Here is a 20,692-nt window from a genome sequence, read left to right as displayed (position 1 = left end):
GATTTAATGCAATCCCTATCAAAATACCCATGACATTTTTCACAGAACTAGAACAAATAATCCAAAAATTTATGTGGAACCATAAAACCCAGACTTGCCAAAGCAATCCTGAGGGGAACAAAAGCAGGGGACATAACTCTCCCAGACTTCAGACAATACTACAGAGCTACAGTAATCAAAACAGTGTGGTATTGGTACAAAAACAGCCATATGGATCAATGGAACAGAATAGAGAGCCCAGAAATAAACCCACACAGTCAATTAATCTTCAACAAAGCAAGAATATAAAATGGGAAAAAAGATGGTCTTTCAGGAAGTGGTGCTGGGAAAGTTAGACAGCTGCATGTAAACCAATGAAGTTAGAACACACTCTCACACCATGCACAAAAATAAACTTAAAATGGCTTAAAGACATAAACATAAGATGTGACACCATAAAACTCCTAGGAGAAAGCATAGGCAAAACATTCTCTGACATAAATTGTACCAATGTTTTCTTAAGTCAGTCTCCCAAGGCAATAGAAATAAAAATAAACAGATGGGGCCTAATCAAACTTACAAGCTTTTGCACAGCAAAGGATACCATAAAAAACCATTAAAAAATGAAAAAACAACCTACAGAATGGGAGAAAATATTTGCAAATGATAAGACTAACAAGGGCTTAATCTTCAAAATATACAAACAGTTCATACAACTCGACAACAGCAACAACAAAACAAACCAATTGAAAAATGAGCAGAAGACCTTAATAGACATTTCTCCAAAGGAGACATACAGATGGCCAGTAGGCACATGAAAAGATGCTCAGTGTCACTAGTTATTAGAGAAATGCAAATCAAAACTACAATGAGGTACCATCTCACACCAGTCAGAATGGCCAATGTTAAAAAGTCTACAAATAACAAATGCTGGAGAGGGTGTGGAGAAAAAGGACCCCTCCTACACTGCTGGTGCGGATGTCAGTTGGTGCAGCCACTGTGAAAAACAGTGTGGAGGTTCCTCAGAAAACTAAAAATAGAATTACCATATGATCCAGCAATCCCACTCCTGGGCATATACCCAGACAAAATTATAATTCAAAAAGATACTTGCACCCCTATGTTCATATCAGCACTCGTCACAATAGCCTAAACATGGAAACATGTCCATTGATGGATGAATGGATAAAGGAGATGTGGTACATATATACAATGGAATACTACTCAGCCTTAAAAAAGAACGAAATAATGCCATTTGCAGCAACATGGGTGCAACTAGAGATTATTGTACTAAGTGAAGTAAGTCAGAAAGAGAAAGACAAATATCACATGATATCACTTACATGTGGAATCTAAAATATGGCACAAATGAGCTTATCTACAAAACAAACAGATTCATAGACATAGAGAACAGACTTGTCATTGCCAAGGGGGAGGAGGGTATGGGAGGGAAGGACTGAGAGTTTGGGATTAGCAGATGTAAACTATTATATATAGGATGGAGAAACAACAAGGTCCTACTGTATAGTGCAGGGAGCTATACTGAATATCCTGTGATATTCCACAGTGGAAAAGAATATAAAAAAAAGAATGTCTATATGTGTATAATATAAAAAAGAACATCTATATGTGTATAACTGAGTCACTTTGCTGTACAGCAGAGAGTGGCACAACACTGTAAATCAACCATACTTCAAGTAAAACATTTTTTTGAACTTTTTAGTAGTCACATTAAAAAATAAACAGAAGCAGATAAATTAACTTTAATATTTTACTTAACACAGTATACCCAAAATATTATTTCAACATGTAATAAGTACAAAATTATTATTGAAATATCATATGTATATATATTTATTTGTGTATATATAAATATTTTCTAGTATATATTCTGGTGTGTATATGTAACAGCACATCACAATTCAGACTAGCCACATTTTAAGCACTTAATATCCATTTGTGGCTAGTGCCTATGATATTAGGCAGAGAAGTCATAGACAAATCACTGAAAACCAAAGATTTTAAAGCAGACAGAAAAAAAATCACATTACATACGGAGAATCAATATTTGAATGTCCATTGGCTCCTCATGAGAAACAACAGTGGCCAGAAAACAATAATGACCTTTTATATGCTGAAAGAAAAAAACTGTCAACCCAGAATTCTATAACCAATGAAAATATTCTTCAAGAATGAAGATGGGGCTTCCCTGGTGGCGCAGTGGTTGAGAGTCCACCTGCCAATGCAGGGGACATGGGTTCGTGCCCTGGTCCGGGAAGATCCTACATGCCGCGGAGCGGCTAGGCCTGTGAGCCATGGCCACTGAGCCTGCACGTCTGGAGCCTGTGCTCAGCAAAGGGAGAGGCCACAACAGAGAGAGGCCCACGTACCAAAAAAAAAAAAAAAAGAATGAAGATGAAATAAAGGCATTTTCAGATAAAAGAAAACAAAGCTAATTCATTGTCAGCAGGCCTGCACTACAGGATATTCTAAAAGAAGTTCTTCAAGTTAAAAGGAAATAATACCAGACCTAATCTTAGGAAGGAAATGAAGAGTATTAGAAATGGATAAATATAAATATATATATATATTTATATTTGTCTGGATAAATATATTTATATTATAGAAATATATAACTAATTTTTCTTCTCAGTTTCTTTAAGATGATATGATTGTTTAAAGCAAAAGTATAATACTGTGTTATGGAGTTTATCGTGTAAATGGATGTAATGCATATAACTACCGTAGATATAGAATTTATTTACGTCTGGACTGGAAAAGCTCTATCTTTATCTTTGGAAAAGCTCTATCTTTGTCTCTAGGGATGCCTGGATGGCTGTTTTTGATTACTGGCCAAGATAAGGGAAGTGGATGTGGTCCTTAAATGCCACTGACCACCCCCGGGGTCATCTTCTTCACTGCTGGTTTGCAGCTGGCCTATATGGTTTGACAAGCCTTGCTTGATACACAAAAGGCCCCTGCCGAGCGTTTCTCCTTTGAGCTCCCCTAAACCAAAATTTCTTATATAGCTCCAGAGACACAGCATACTCTGTGCGTGCGGATAAGGGGAGATTGCACATGGAATATCTCTGACTTCCATAAAGACTTTCCTGCACAGTGTTTATCTTGCTGCATTGTACCCTTTGCCTTCCATGAGTAGTCTCAGAGCAGTCTGATGTGTCCTGTCAACTATATGAACTGAGAAAATCTTTGTAATAACTGTAGCATGAAGAAGAACCATATGTTTGCGAGGTTCTTGCATTCTATGTGAAATCATATATTAGCTCTAAATACACTATAAAGAACTAAGAATGTGTATTATAATTCTCAGCAACCACTAAAAATGCAAAGAGGTATAGCTAAAGGTGAACATGTAAATTAAAGTGGAATCTAAAAAAATTTCAAAACAAGCATACACCCTGTAAAAAAATGTAAGCCTAATTGAATGGTATAACATAAGTGAAAGGTTGCCTTTCTGTCCCTTTCTAAAATATCAAAGAGTAATCTGGGTGGACAGCTTGTTGTATTCTTTCAGATATTTTTGTATGCACATATATATATAGATAAAGAATGTTTCAACACATACAGACTGGCAGCTTGCTTTTTCATATGAATCAGTAGTATATCACGGTCAAATTCCGATGTCAGGCATACAAATCTATCTCATTCTATTTAATGGCTATATAACATTTCATGGACTAAATGCAGTATAAATTGCTTATACTGCTTATGCAGTATAAATTCCCTTATTGATAACGTAGGTTGTCTTCAAATTTTCACCATTGTATTAGTTTCCCATTGTTTCTGTAACAAATTACCACAAACTCTATGGCTTAAAATAACATTAATTTATTCTCCTACAGTTGTGGAGGTCAGAAGTGTGAAATCAGTTTCACTAGCTTAAGGTCCAGTTCTCAGCAGGGCTACTTCTTTCTGGAGGCTCTGGGGTGAAAATCTGTTTCCTGGCCTTGTTTTCACCTTCTGGTGGCCCCCTATGTTCCTTGGTTTATGGCCCTTTCAACCATCTTCAAAGCATATCACTTCAGTCTCTACTTCCATCATCATATAGCCTTCTCTTCTTCTGACTCTGATTCCTTTTGTGTTCTTCTTATAAGGACCGTTATAGATCACCCTGGATAATAATCCAGAATAATCGCCCCCTCTCAAAACCCTTCAGCAGATCCTCGGAGTCCCTTTGTCATATGTATAATGTTTACAGGTTTATTATTCAGCCTACCATAACCATTAACTTAAAAGTAATGTTTTAGTGAACATCCTTGAACAAATATCCCTACACAGTGTGTGATTATTCCTTGAAGTAGAATCCTAGAAGTATTTAGAAATGCAAGGTTAAAGTAATATACCTTTTACATTTTGACAGATTCTCAACAAAATACCCACTAAGCATTGTACTGTTACTCCCTTAGACTCTTTCATACAAGAATTGGTGGCTGTCCAACCTCTGCTTTCTTACATTTTGGGGTTTAACTGGGATTCTTTTGGAAGAACTTACCTTCTCAGCAGTTCCCTTTTGCACCTCTATAGTCTTGCAGGTAGTTTGGTTCTTTTAATTTTCGTAGTCAATGGAAACCCATCTGACAATATATCTTAGAGACCTGTCTATCTGAATTCAGTTAGAAGCTCCACCACTCTAACAGTTTTACCTTGGGAAAATTTTGTAACCTTCTGAACTGTTTCTTTATCTGCAAAATGTTTTAATTATATTATCTTCCTAATAGAATGTCTGTGAAACTTAAATGGGTTACTGTATACAAAGTTTCTATCATAGTCCCTAACATATAAGTATTCAATAAACATTAACTAGTATTATTTTTATTATTTGCTTTATGTCTCAGAAATTCCTTTTTATTTCTGTTCTACTAATGATATTTTCCCTAGTTTTCCAGCACTACTCTAAATGTTCTCTGATTTTTTTCCTTTCATTTAATTTGGATTTTGAGTGGGAGGGAGGTAAATGGATGTGTTCAGTTACTCTGACAGATCCCAGGGTGGGATATAAATTCCCTCTTGGCAGGAAATTTGCCCTTTTTTCCATATCACAGCACATGCCATGTGTCTTTGCTCCAAGTGGGTACTCAATAAATGTTTGTTTAATAGTTGATGGGTGGTTCCAAAAATAACATAAATAGTTGCTTTGAAATATTTAGAATCCTGAGACATTTTCAGAATGGTTGCTACACATCCCAGTGTCACCTTCTTACCAAGTCTTCCAGAGGAGACGATGTTCCTGGGTGAACAGGAATGGGTTTGCCATTACAGGAGTCAGTGACGTTTAGAGATATAGCTGTGCTCTTCAGCCGGAACGAGTGGTTGCACCTGGACTCTGCCCAGAGAACCTTGTACCGGGAGGTGATGCTGGAGAACTACAGCACCCTGGTCTCGCTGGGTAAGGAGCCTTGCTTGTCATGGAGAGTCTGCCGTGGGAGCACTTTAGAGCTCCCTCTGAGGTTCAGAGTCTGCAGGTTTCTATCCTGTGTGCCCCTGGGAAAGGAAAAATTGGTGTAGAATTGAAAGTGTACCTGTTTGTTGTGATGCCCTTCATGCTGCTATTCATCCTCTGCCTTCCTCCCGCCCACCTCCTGATCAGTTCCCTCCTACTCCAATGACTAGAGCCCAGTTTAGATTCTGAAAAACATGTAGGACTCCCATCTTAGAGGGATTCATAGCCAGGGCCCTATATTGTTTCCTCCATCCCCCTAAAGGCCTCAGTCCCCCTCAGGAGTGCTTATGCTGCCTTCTCTGCCCTATAGGCTCCAGTTAGTTAGTTCTGGGGTTGCTCTTCATGCCATTTGTTCAAACTCCATTTCCTTACTCATGAGCAGGGATTCCATTTTCAATGCCAAAGTTGATCTGCAAGTTGCAACATGGAGAAGATCCCTGTATGGTGGAAAGAGAAATCCCTCAAGATACCTGCCTAGGTGAGTAAGTGACTGGGGGGTGGGCACAAGTGTCTTTATACATGAGCAGGTCATGAGGAGTACTCTGAAAACTTTCCTGGAAATTCTGAGCCTTATTGAAATGCTCAGGACCCCTTGACAAGGCTCCTTGGTTGTAATGGTTTTCTTTGCATCAAGAAGGTCCTTGTATTGACATCTTCCTTCTCATACCACTCCCTGCATTCTCTTTCCCTTTCCCTTTTTTTGCAGCCTCACTCATGTTCTTCTACCGTCTTTGGCCTCTTGGTCTTCATGGTTTTCTTTCCATCTGCATTAACACATGTTCATGTCTGATAGATATTAAATACTTTACACCTTCTGCCATATTTTGAATTTTTTATAATTTTTTTCATTTCTTTTACCACCCACACATTTCAAAGTATTGTCAACATTCCTTTGTCTCTGATTTCTTAACATTTCCCTTTTATTTTCTTGGAGACTGGGTTGTCATCTCCCACTATTATATTCAATCAGCTGTCATTAACATAACCACTGTAGCCTTTCTAGTCCAGGGGTCAGCAAACTTTTCCTATAAAGGGCCAGATTGTAAATATTTTGGCTTTGGGGGCCATAAGGTCTCTGTTGCAACCATTTAACTCTGTGGTTGTAGTGCAAAAGCAGCCAGAGACAGTACTTAGACGAATAGGTGTGGCTGTATTCTAATAGAACTTTACAAAAACAGGTGGCAGCTGAATTTGGTCCAGAGATCCATAGTTTGCTGACCAGTCTTCTAGCCTAGTCTAATCTAGTTGGTCTTTATCATAAAACTGTAGGTTGTCAGGATTGGAGGATCACTTAAAGATGATCAAATTTATATACTTCTTTTTATATCTGAAGAAACAGAGTATCAAAGATCTTAAAGTACTTTGGTCACAGAGCTAGAAAGCTGAAATCTGATGAAAGAAACCTAAATAGATCACCAATGTCATTTCTATTCACCATAGGACATAGATTTGCCAATATTTTGCTTCCGTCTTTGTGGCTTAACCTTTAATCTATGATTCTTGCTTTTGTTAACATCTTTTTTTCACTCTTCTCTCAACAAATAGTTTTCAACTTTATTAAAATACAGTTTTCTACAAATAAAGAGTTAGTAAGCAGTGCAGTATAACATTCAAGATCATGGTTTGAATTTAGACATTCCAAATTTCACTTTACCACTACTTACAAGTTTTATGAGCTATGGGAAAGTTACCTACCGTCTCTGAGCCTCTCCTCACCCACCTTCCATGCCATCAGCACAGTGATCTTTTTGAAACTCAGGTGTTAACCCTATACCTCAAGGGACTTCATTGTTTCTCTGTTTTCCTTGGAGTAAAGTAAGATTGCTTAATGTGACATTAAACCTACTTCATAGCCTGTCTCCATATTCCTTTATGGTCTCATCAATGGCCACTTCCACTTCAGATCAGTGTTCTGGCCATATCTGTGTACTCATTATCATTTGTGTGTTATTCCTTCAGCTTGAGTCACCTCTTCCATCTTATCCACTGGAAGACTACTTATCCTTCAAGATCCATCTGTCTACCTAAAATGCTACTCTTATCTGTAGGTTTTCCTTATCTTCCCAGTCAGCATTAATTTTCCATCATTTGTGTTCATATATCACTTTCTACATACCTTGAGCACATTTATTATGGTATCTATCATGATGAATTATAGTTATTGTGTTTATATTTATTAGTATTAGGTATTTTTCTAATAAGATTGTGCATACTTAAGGGAGAGGCCAGGTCTTTGAATTTTTGCCTCTAGCATCTAATATATTGGCTTTAGTAATATTTAAAAATTTTTTTCAAATTCAATTTTAATTGAATTGAGTTGCCTCTGTGATTAACTCAGTGCCAGTGAGGCTCAAAGTACTCAGTCCAGCCAGATCATTGCAGCTACGTTATTTTTCAGATTCCATTCTGTCCTTCCTCTGATCCAAGCTGTTCAGTTTACCAAATATGACCACTTTTGTCTTATTATTATCTGTCTAAGAACTTATGACACCTTCTGTTATCTAGATTTTTCTAAATTCTTCTACTAGTTATTCAGTAACTCTATATTTGTCCTCACTGTGCTTAACCAAAATTTTAACTAATTCCAACCTGGATTTCCTTCTTTAGTCAATAAGCCTCCCCTAAATAGGTTTACTTTACCCACAGATGACTTTGACAGGCCTTCTTTCTGACTCACAGGGTCCTCTTTTCTTTTTCTATTGAAATCCAACCCATCTCTATTGTCCATCTTCCTTCATACAACCATTCTTTACTAATATTGTTGATATTTGTATCTTCATTCTCTGAACCTCAAACCTGAATTATGCAGTTGAGGCTTCTCACATCATGTAGAAATGAACTATTATTGTTTGGCCATTTATTTATTTCATATTATCATTGCTGATTATTCAGTATTTGTTCAATAAATGACTGATTGAGTCTCAGGAGTCCAGTAAGAGAAGAGAGAATCTCTTTTCCTTTTCAGGGTCACCTGACCTTCAGAATAACTTTTGCACCTCATTCCCTGTGCTCGTTCATTTTTTTTTTTTTAATCTAAGACATTCTAATTGTGTACTTGTACACAATAAGGAATTAACAAATCATCATAAGACATATCCTCTGCTCTCCTGGAACAAATACTTGAATTATTTTCACAGACTTTATATATATGTTAAGTAATTAAATATTTTGAAAATGTGTTTTGAAATTCTAAGAAAGAGGTGGATTATTTAGGCTTAAATAATTGAGTTTCTGTAAGTAAATGAGATTAGAGTAGTAGGGTAAGTTTCTAGATGGGCAGGGAAGGTCATATTGTGGGAAAGGATAAAAAAAGAAAGTACCTTGGTTGATCCTTGAAAATCCAAACTGTTAGGTTTTCCATGGATCATTAAGAAAAATCTATATTTGTATACAGATTTATAGCCTGTATTTCTTGTTCTTATTTAATTTTAATAAAATATATTTTAATACTAAAGCTGGATGGATTTTATTAACATAAATAACCTATATTTTACTTAAGTTGTATAGTTTATTTAAGTACATACAATTACCTAATTACAGTGATCTAATTTTAATCTATTTTCAATCATGGATTGATTAAAGTAAGCTAAGAGTTAACTCAGAGTTTCTTAGAATCAGCTCAAACTAAATCTTTTCACTTAGAATCAGATCTGAGCTTGGAGCTTGGGCATACTTCAGAACTTCACATCTCTTGTAGACTTTCATTATTCTCAAAAGATTCCTACCTTTATTTCTCTCAAGTGGCAGTGTCTTCACTGTCACTGTTAATTTGTCCACTGTATTCTCCCACACTATTCCTTAACCTATTTACTTCTCCTTCCATTCCATTTTGTTTTTCTCCAGATTCAAGTTCATATTTGAGATCAGATGGTATCAAACCTCTTTTATATGTATCATTGCCAATGTTTTTGTCCCACTGATGCATATTTATCTCTTCAGCAGAGGAGCCATTAATTCTTCTGATTTATTCCAGGTTTCAAGACATGGCCTGAAATAGAAGCATTGCCTCCTGAACAGGACATTTCTATAGAAGAAACATCTCAAGGACTAATAAAGAAAAAATCCATTAAGTTTGGTCACTTGGATGTCACGTTTGGAGAAACTTTGGAATTTGAGGGCAGGAGACAGCAAGAGCAACAGAAGAAACCTCTTAGGCAAATGATGGCCTCACACAAAAAAACCATCAGTGAAGCTGGAAACCAGACAAGTCTTGAATTAGGGAAAGGCTTATTTATAAATACAGTTCTTGTTAGACAACAAAGTGCTCCTATAGAAAGAATACCCAATATATATTATACTTCTGGGGGAGATTTTAAACAGAATTTTGATCTAATGAGATGTTTCCAGATTTACCCAGGAGAAAAAGCTCATATTTACAGTGAATATGGAAAAAGCTTCAACCAGAGTCTACATCTTACTGAACACCAGAGAATTCATACTGGTGAGAAACCTTACAAATGTAATGAGTGTGGGAAAACCTTCAGCCACAGATCATCCCTTCTTGCCCATCAGAGAATTCATACTGGAGAGAAACCTTACAAATGTAATGAATGTGAGAAAGCATTTAGCAGTAGTTCAACCCTTATCAAACATCTGAGAGTGCATACTGGAGAGAAACCCTATCAGTGCAAGGAATGTGGTAAAGCCTTTAGCCAGTGTTCAACCCTCACTGTACATCAGAGAATTCATACTGGAGAGAAACTCTATAAATGTGGAGAATGTGAGAAGGCCTTCAATTGTAGAGCAAAACTTCATAGACATCAAAGAATCCATACAGGTGAGAAACCCTATAAATGTAGTGAATGTGGGAAAAGTTACATCCAGTTTACATCCCTGGCTGAACATCAGAGGCTTCATACTGGAGAACAACTGTGTAAATGCTTGGAATGTGGGAGAAACTTCACTCGCATCTCAACCCTTATTGAACATCAGCGTATTCATACTGGACAAAAACCATATCACTGTAATGAATGTGGGAAAGCCTTCAACCAGTATTCATCCTTTAATGAACATCAGAAAATTCATACTGGGGAAAAACTTTACACATGTGGAGAATGTGGGAAAGCCCTTGGTTGCAAATCTAACCTTTATAGGCATCAGAGAATTCATACTGGAGAGAAACCCTATCAGTGTAATCGGTGTGGAAAAGCTTTCAGCCAGTATTCATTCCTAACTGAACATGAGAGAATCCATACTGGAGAGAAACTCTATAAATGTGTGGAATGTGGGAAAGCCTACAGTTACAGATCAAACCTTTGTAGACACAAAAAAGTTCACAATAAAGAAAAACTCTATAAATGGAAGGAATATGGGATCAGAGAATTTCTTAGAGGAGAAAAGCCCTGTGAGGTTTAATTCATCTCTCAAATAATTTAAGATTTCTCATTGGAGAATAATCAGGAGAATAATAAATAGAGCACAGACTTCTGATAGATCGTCTTTTTTTTTTCTTCTTCTTCTAAAGAAAATAGTTACCATTAAGTAACGGTAAAATTAATCAACGAATATTAAGAGTACTGACTTGTCAAATTTTATAAGAACCAGTAAATTCTAAGGTTTCTAAAAACATAAAAATTTTAAATTCATAGAAAAATGTAAAAGTCCTAAGTTTAAAAAACATGAAAATAATGGAATGTAAGTTTTATTTCCTTCATTAGATTTTATTCCCTTTCTAACAGTAATCTTCAATATGAATTTTCTTTTAAAAATAGTCATTGAGTTATTAATAACGTGAATAAGTATGGAGCCTTATTTTCTAAAATGGCAGACAGATGTAGGACATGCTTTCTCTCATAAAGAGAAGCTAAAAATAGAAAGGACTTCTTTAAATTTAGATTTTCACATGGAAATAATCAAGCTCACTTTTTATGAACTGCCTCACCAGCAATCTATACTTATACATATATCCACATAAATGTGTATGTATGCATGTGTATATATACACACACAGAATTTTGGATTATATGTATATTTTTCCCAAAAGTCTTTGATGATTAAAAAATGTGGTTTTATTAACTTAGAATTTAGTTTTGAAAATTAAAATTTTGCCCAGTGGTGTCTCTTCCTTTTCCTTATATTATTTTTTATATGATATGATTGCTGAATAGTCTTTAGAAGTTGGAGTAAACTGAAACAAATGGAGAGACTGTCATGCAAATACTCTCTTATAGGTTGCAGAAGGGATATATTTCCAGAATCTGATTATACACCTGGTAGCTCATTAGAGCCAGGAGAGATTTTAATTTAGTTTATTTATAGCCTTTCATTTTACTAATGAAGAAATTGAGCTTATTGAGTAGCGTTAAGACTAGAATCTAGGTCTTCAGTTTTCTGTGGTAATTTTAGGTTCATTTCCAACCTCAAGTCCCAAGAGTCCAAGTCCCAAAGCTATTTGTTTTGTAAACTGGTTAGGCACAATTGCATTAATTTAATCAGTTTTATTTTTATGTTTGACAAGTTCCCCCTGACTTTAATCTTAATAATTGACTTAAAATCATGTTTTTCCTTTTTATTATATGTCCCTAATTATACCTGCTGTTTTAGTAACTACATAAATCCTGAAACCCAGCTGAGGTATGGATGGTGAAATTGCATTTGGGGGTTTCACGTACAAGATTGCCTTTTTGTTTATTTTTGTTTACACATCTTTTAGGACTTCTTTTGTGTAAAGTGATACATGAATATTTTATTATTAAACATTCTAATCATCAGTTAAAACTGCTTATCCAAACATTTTCCGTGTTTTTTAAAAAGATTTCATTTTCCTCTGGGCCTACTTCCTCCAATTTTATATTTTACTTTCACAATTGGTATCATTCAAAAAATTGTTCTAGTAAAATTATCTAGAACTCTCTATCTGAGAAAGGTTTTAGAATTAAACTCAAGCATTCAGCATTTGACTTGTCTTAGTTCATTAGAAAGTGTTTTCTTGGGAATTCCCTGGTGGTCCAGTGGTTAGGTGTCAGTGCTTTCACTGCCAGGGCCCTAGTTCCATCCCTGGTCAGGGAACTAAGATTCCGCAAGCTGCATGACATGGCCAAAAAAAGTGTTTTCTTATATATTTAAGTATATTTATAAGGAAAATGAAGATTTTAAACCCCAGTTTTTAACATCATACAGAGCCATTTGCAAGATATTCTAGATAAAAACATATTTGATTACCCAATAGCAGTGACCAAACTTAGTACGAAGATTTTGGTTTCTAAATGCCATTTCCCACTAAAAGGAACTAGGGCTCCTTGGAGAAATGGCTGATTCCATATTTGGAACATGGAAAATGTAAGGTATGCCTGGAATATTTTTAATGAAACAAAGCATGCAGAGACTAATGGGATAATGTCAGAAGGACCTGGGGGACAATTTAAAGGAGCTCCCACAGGTCAAATTTAGGACAATTTAAACATCAAAAAGAATAATCACAGTAATTGGTTATAACATGTTAAGTAAAATAAAATTAACCTATAATGAAAAAATAGAGAAAAGAAAAAGCTCTTTATGTACTTACTTGAAGAATGTCTTTCATTGTACATGGAGTGATAGATTTAGAAAAATCACCATCTTACAACCCTTACTGTAATTAAATCAGGCATGTTCAATTGATGGGGAAACCCTATTAGGTGAAAAAAAATTAACAAACATTATTTACATGATGTCAAAAGATCACAGATACCAATTGCAAAGGAAGGATATGCCTTTATAATGGAGAGATCTGGCTGTCAAACTTAATTTCTCTACTAGTGGGACAACCTGACATGTGACTCGTGACAAGATGCAGTATGAAGTACACATGATCATTGTGATGTATTCTTGCCAAAAAAATTTTGATGAAAATCTAATTAAATCTCTTATCTAGACTGATCTTCCTGTCACAAGAAATACAAGGAATAGAGGAACAAGTTGAATTACATAGTAAGGAATTAAACCCAGAATGTGAGTTACTACACATGACAGCTTGTCTGGACTTTTCAAAAAGCCAATGTAATAAAACAAAAAATGGAGTCTTCTAGATTAAGACACTCGAGATATAACCAACTGCAAGGTGTGACTCTTATTTGGGATCTGATTCAGAAAAATCAGAACAACTGTAAGGACATTTGGGGGGACACTTGGGGAAATACGAGGATAGAATTGGTATTAGATAATGTGGTATGTTTAATTTTCCTAGGTATAATGGGGGTATTGAGGTATAAAGGACAATATCCTTATTCTTAGGAGATGCATGCAAAAGTTTTCAAGTTTGAAGAGTCATGATGTTTGCAGCATATTTCAAATAAATATGTCAAAATTAGTCAACTGTTGTTGACTCTTTGTGGAGGATATAGTTATGTTCATTGGTCATTCTCTAAACTTCTCTGTATGTTAAAATTTTAATAAAAAATTGAGGCAAAATGTGATTGGAAAAGTGATGAATATGAAACTTCCAGTCAATATTCTTCCTTTGTACTTATAAATTTCCTGTTTGAGAGTTTATCCCATATGGATATAATCATTGGAAATAACTTTGGTTGGTTCTGGTTCCACCTTATGGAATAAGCACACACCACCTTATATCTCCCACTAAATCTGACTAAAAATCCTAGAGAATGCATGGAGCCGCTGCCTGAGGATCCTGAAAAGTAATGGTAGCAGGCAGATTTGGGAAGGAAACCAGATTTTGAAATAAGGCCAGTCTGGCACTCCCAGACATTACTATGGTGAGGACACTGGTGGTTGAACAGACATCTAAACCTCTGAGAGAGGAGAACCCTTATCTCTGGTCAGAGGAACTGTGGGCCAAAAGGTTGGAAGAATCCCCACTGCTTTTCTTCTCTCACTATCTTTTTGCTACTTGGACCTGGAGGTAGATATATCCATTAGGTGTGTACCAGAGAGGAGAACCTAAAGCCTTGGTATTTTAACCAGAAGACCAGGCATAGAAGTGGCCCCTGGGAGCTGGAATGTGTCAGGGTGGTGACAGAAAAGAAAACTCAGGAAAGCCATCTCATAAAGTTGTGTATATAATCCCAGACTCACCCCTGATCTGGACCCAGAGTCTCATTCAAAATGCACAGGATATAATGCAGAATTGCACAAAGTATAAAAATCAGGAAAATTGCAACAATTCATAAGGAAAAAGAAAACAGGCAGTGCCCCAAGATGACACAAATGTTGAAATTATAAAGTAGGTGTTATAAAAATGTTTCCAAAAATGTGAGCATTCTTGAATGGAAACTTCAAAATTCTCAGCAGGAAAATAACATATTAAAAGGAACCAAATGGAAATTTTAGAACTGAAAAATACAGTCACAAAATTTACCAAAAAAAAAAAAAAAAATCATTGGAAGGACTTAGTAGCAGAATAGAGATGACAGGGAAAAGAGTCAGTAAACTGAAGATAGGTTGACATATATCCAAACTGAACTAGAAACAGAAAAAAAAAAATGATCATATCAATTGATGCAGAAAAAAATTTTGACAAAATTATCCATTTATGATAAAAACTCAGAATATTACAAATAAAAGAGAAATTAACCTAATAAAGGACATCTACCAAAAACTCACAACTAACATCATGCTTAATGGTGATCAAGTGAATGGGGTTAAGATCAGGAACAAGTCATGATGTCCACTCTGAACACTCCTAACTGACTTCATACTGGAAGTCCTTGTAATGCAATCAGGCAAAAAAAAAGGCATTCAGTTTATAAAGGAAGAAATTAAATGGCCTCTATTCAAAGATGACGTGATTCTCCCAAGGAATCAACAAGAAAACTCTTAGAACTAATGAGTTTAACAAGGTCACAAGATACTAGATTAACATGTAAAAATTTTTGTATTTGTGTACTCGCAATGAACAATTAGAAAATGAATTTAAACAAATACTGCGTTTGCAGTAACTCTGAAAGGAAAAAAGTGGAAAGTAAAGAAATATTGTACATAGATAAAAATACTGCAAACTACAAAATGTTGATGAATGACAAAGATCTAAATAAATGGAGAGACATACCATGTTTACAAGTTGGAAGACAATATAGTTAGTATGGCAGTTTTCATCAATTTATTCTACAGATTTAACGCAATTTGAATAAAAATTTCAGTAGAATTTTTTTGTAGATACAGACAAGCTGATTCTAAAATTTAAGTGGGGAGGCAAAGGAAATAGGGTAGCCAAAACAATTTTGAAAAAGCAGAAAAAGTTGAAGGACTCAAAATACTCAACTTTAAGTCTTACTACAAAGCTACAGTAATAAAGACACTGATATTGGTGAAAGAATAGACATGTGAATTAATGGGACAGAAAGAGAGTCCAGAAATAGACTGGTTAAACAGACTGTGGTACATCCATATATTAGAATACCACTTAGCAATAAAAAGGTATGAACTGTTGATACATTCTACGTGGATGAGTGTCAAAGGCATTATGCTATGTGAAAGAAGCCTGTCACAAAGCTTATACGCTATATGATTTCATTTATATGGCACTATGTAAAAGGCAAAAACTATAGGCACAGAGACTAGATCTGTGGTTGCCAGGGACTAGGGGTGAAGAGAGAGTTTGACTAGAAAACAATAGCACAAGAGAGTTTTCTGGGGGATAGAACTGTTATATATCCTGGTTAGTAGTACTTACACGGATCTATAGTGTGAAAGTGTTAAAACTCATAGAACTCTAAGAAAATGCAAATTTATTGTATGTAAATTTTAAACATGTTTTAAAAACAAGAAAAACATTTGTGTCTGTTTAGGACCTGTGCGTTTGTGTGTGTCTGCATGATGTTGCATTATACTATGGGTGAACAATGGAGGAGCTAGGCATTTCAAGACCAACGAGGTGAATCTTGTGCCTCAGTTAATATGACAAAAGCAACCAAGAGAAAAAAAAAATGAGTCTGAATTTATATCAGAATTCACAGCTAATGGAAAAGTGAAGTTGGTATAGAGTTCACGTGTAACCCTGCAAGGCCACACCTAATGAGGAAAAGTGAAGGTAGAACAGAAATCTTACAAGTGAAGGATATCACGGCCCATATGGGAAAATGCTAGGGTTTACAAGTGAAGCTACAGAAAAACTTTGTGAAGATGTTTTGGTTTCAAACACAATTCTAATATATAGAAGAAAAATTGTTTTCAGAATCAAAAGACGAGTTAAAAGAGCTAGTTTTTACCACTCACTGTTGTGAACTTGGGAAAGTTTGATACCCTTTCTGGATCCTAGTTTTATATATCTGTAAAAATAACTATATACACATATAGATAAGTAGATATATAGGTATGGACCAGATGAGTTGACAGAATATTTTCATTTATATCACTGAAATATCCTAAACCAAAGAAAACTGCCTCACCTGTCTATGTGTCTGCTGAGTGATTTCCACTCATTATTGTACCAAGAAGTTCCTACATTGAATCCCCGGCAATTAGTTACTTAATGCAAGAAGCTTTCTCACTATTATTGATCTACATCCTGTGTCCCCTAGTGAATTTGTTCTCCCATTCCCTATCCCAACCCTTGCTCTTCCCTCTTATAAGAAAGATCTTTAAAGAAGACTGTGGCAGGATAAGTGAGAATAAACCTTGTCAGAATCAATGCAGGATGAAAATAACGCTTTCTCTCAACCCTATAATTAGTACTTAGGAGGTCCTGGTGTAAAAGATAAAGAGTTGTATGATGAACACCAAACAAGGTGCTGGTGGCCTTTTTATGTCTTGTTGGGAGAGTAACTTGTAGAGAGATTAGTTTGCTTCATGTGATTACTTGTAACACTGTTTGCTATGATAGCTTTGTATTGTGCTCCACCCACTTCCCCCAGTTATTTCTTCCTTCAACCACAGAAGTCATATTTACCACACCAGAATTAACAGATATTTTAAAGGGCTTTATTTGTTAAATATGTTATAAGTTATACTTAATAACTTATTATATAGTTTTATAGCTATAACACAATTATAATATTGCTATATTATATAAATTATATTGATACTTAACAAAGTTAATGAAGAGGCTGAAACTGGAGATGCACTCTGAAAACCTAGACTGGGATCAAAGTTGAACTACCTTTAAAAGGCAGGAGAATCCATGCTTATCTTGGAAAAAGCTGCTCCCTCTGGAAGGAAAATTGGTTTCTTAGGGTCAGCATAACACTGCCCCTATAAGACAAAGAGGCAATCTGCTCCCACCTACAACAAGTGAAGAGATGGGAGATAGCAAGTGTAATGGAACCCAGGGAAGAATTTGCTCCCAGAGGAAAAGAAAGGCAATATCACTCTCCTTGGGTCTGGGATCCCAGCACAGCAAAAAGTTTATAGGGTGAAAGGCTATCCCAAGCAGTGCAGCTCCCTATTGATCCTCAACCTAGCATCAATATGAAATATCCTCCTCTTGATCTAGAATGTGTATGGCTCTGCAACTTGAGCTCCAAAACAGTATTGGTGATAGCTGTGCTGTAATGAACTGCATGTATATCATACTAAGCATTTATTAGTGTTGTAGATGTGAGTTGTTTCTGAAATGTCATAAGTAATTCAATAGTGACTTAAAAGTTATACAATAATTTGAGTCCTGTAGCATGTAGCTGATCTAAGATTCACCATGGAAGACATTGTATAATGATCAGGAATCAGAAACCAGCAAACTTCTGGGGCTAGACAGTAAATATTCTAGGTTTTGTGGACCAAGAGGCAAAATCAAGGATGTTATGTAGATACTTATATTTATTGTATTGCAAGAAAGAAACAAATTTCCACAAATTTTTAATGATGAAATTCAAAACACAACAATTGAGTACAGTTGTTATATTTTACAAATCTTTTGTGGGAGGGAATAACTGTTTTGCTTAAAGTTAGTATTCCCTATCATTAAAATTGACTATACCAAGATAATCCAGTGGGAATAGTCTTTCAACAAATGGTGCTGGGACAACTGGATGCAAAAGAGTAAAGTTGGATCCCTACCTCACCATATATGAAAATTAACTCAAAATGTATCAAAGACCTAAATGTAAGAGCCAAAATGATAGAACTCTTAGAAGAAAATATAGGCATTAATCTTTGTGACCTTGGATTAGGCAGTGGTTTCATAGATATGACACCAAAACCACAAAAACAAAAGAAAAAAATGCATAAATTGAATGTCACCAAAATTTAAAATGTCTGTGAACTAAAGGACACCATCAAGGAAGTACAAATATAGTCCATAGAATGGAAGAGAAATTTTGCAAATTATATTATCTGCTAATGTACTGTCTAGAATATATAAAGAACTACTACAACTCAATAATAAGATAAATAACTCAAATAAAAGTGGGCAAATTATCTGAAAAGATATTTCTCCAAAGAAGATATTCAAATGGCCAAAAACACATGAAAATATACTCAACCTCATTAGCCATCAAGGAAATGTAAGTCAAAACTACAAGGAGATTCCACTTCACACCCACGAGGATGGTTAGAATGAAAGAGAGGTAATAAAAAGTGTTGACAATCATGGAGAAAAATTGGAACTCTCATACACTTCTGGTTGGAGTATAACATGGTGTCACCTCTTTGGAAAATAATTTGACATTTTCCTGAAAGCTTAAATATAGAGTTACCATATGACTCAGCAATTCCACAGCTAAGTATATACCCAAGAGAAATGAAAACATACATCCATTGAAAATTTTGTACCTGTATACTCATTATTCACAACAGTCAATAAATGGAAACAACCGAATATTCACCAACTGATGAATGAATAAGTGAAATGTGGTATATTCATGCAATGGAATATTATTTGGCAAGAAAAAGAAGTGAAACACTGATATATTCTACAATATGGATCGACCTTGAAAACATTGTGCTAAGTGAAGGAAGCCAGTCACAAAGGATCATGTATTGTATAGTTCCATTTATATTTGATGATCAGAATAAGCAAATCCATAGAAACAGAAAATAGATTATTGGTTGCCAAGGGCTTGGATGGTTGGAAAAATATGAGGTGACTGCTAATGGATACGGAATTCGTTTTTGGATGATGAAAATGTTCTACAATTGATTGTACTAATGGTTGCACAACTTTGAAAATATACTAAAGAGCATTGGATTGTACACTTTAAACGGATGAATTGCATGGCATGTGAATTCTGTCTTAGTAAAGTTGTAAAAAATTGATTGCAAATGCTTATCTGTTAATGTTGATCTATAATGAAGTTTTATGTATTTCATCTTTGAAAATGTTCTTTCACATTTAGGTATTGCCAAATACAGATATCAGTCCATGAGCACATGATTTTATTTTTTTAATTTTTTAAATTAATTTTTATTGGAGTATGGTTGCTTTATAATGTTGTGTTAGCCTCCACTGCACAGCAAAATGTATCAGCCATGCACATACAGATATCCCCTCCCTTTTGGACTTCCCTCCCATTTAGGTTACTACACTGCACTAGGTGAGTTCCCTGTGCTATGCAGCATGTTCCCATCAGTTGTCCATTTTATACATAGTATCAATAATATATATGTGTCAATCCCAGTCTCCCAATTTGAGCATATGATCTTAATTGCACATATTCATTGCTTGAAAGTCATTTATAATCCGTTAGATTATTCGTTTGACATTTTCCTTTTAACGTATCATTACACTGAAGATTATTTCCAATAGAAGATTAGGTAGATGCTCCTCCATTGTACTGTTAAATGGATTTGGGAATACGGAAATTTCCTTTGTACCTGCACTGAGATCCAAAAAAAAAAGCACTGCTGAACTGAAGTTTGTGCTCAGAAACTATATCTGCAGAGAATATTTGTGGGAGTGGAGATATCACTTTTTCTTTTAAATTTTGACAGCATGGAACATGTATAAAGCACCTTAACATTACTTGTGATTCAAATATTAATTGTTGTTGAAATGACTTTACAGCAGAATAAATTTTTTTAACATCTTTATAGGAGTATAATTGCTTTACAATGGTGTGTTAGTTTCTGCTCTATAACAAAGTGAATCAGCTGTACATACACATACACCCCCATATCTCCTCCCTCTTGCGTCTCCCTCCCACCCTCCCTATCCCACCCCCTCTAGGTGGACACAAAGCACTGAGCTGATCTCCCTGTGCTATGTGGCTACAGCAGAATACGTTTTTTGTTTTGTTTTGTTTGCGGTACGCGGGCCTCTCACTGCTGTGGCCTCTCCCGTTGCGGAGCACAGGCTCTGGACGAGCAGGCTCAGCGGCCATGGCTCACGGGCCCAGCCACTCCGCGGCATGTGGGATCTTCCTGGACCGGGGCACGAACCCG

The 20,692-nt window shown here is 35.6% G+C and overlaps 1 protein-coding gene across 5 annotated transcripts in view; it reads left to right on the top strand.

The window, feature by feature from the left end:
* The window catches only part of LOC101338161 (uncharacterized), a 63,305-nt gene extending 42,970 nt beyond the window's left edge, over window positions 1-20,335 (top strand). For 4 of the 5 annotated variants that reach the window (XM_073802907.1, XM_073802903.1, XM_073802904.1 and 1 more), the window contains exons 3-5: window positions 5,260-5,386; window positions 5,823-5,918; window positions 9,414-20,335. In XM_073802907.1, the coding sequence (XP_073659008.1) occupies window positions 5,260-5,386; window positions 5,823-5,918; window positions 9,414-10,795 (1,605 nt within the window). In that variant the 3' untranslated portion in view covers window positions 10,796-20,335. The remainder of the gene's footprint in view (window positions 1-5,259; window positions 5,387-5,822; window positions 5,919-9,413) is intronic. The other variant, XM_073802910.1, reaches the window with a different exon arrangement.
* The last annotated feature ends 357 nt before the right edge of the window (window positions 20,336-20,692 follow it).

Source organism: Tursiops truncatus, chromosome 3, assembly GCF_011762595.2.
Source record: "Tursiops truncatus isolate mTurTru1 chromosome 3, mTurTru1.mat.Y, whole genome shotgun sequence".
Classification (NCBI taxonomy): domain Eukaryota; kingdom Metazoa; phylum Chordata; class Mammalia; order Artiodactyla; family Delphinidae; genus Tursiops; species Tursiops truncatus.
This window is presented reverse-complemented; position numbering and strand designations above follow the sequence as displayed.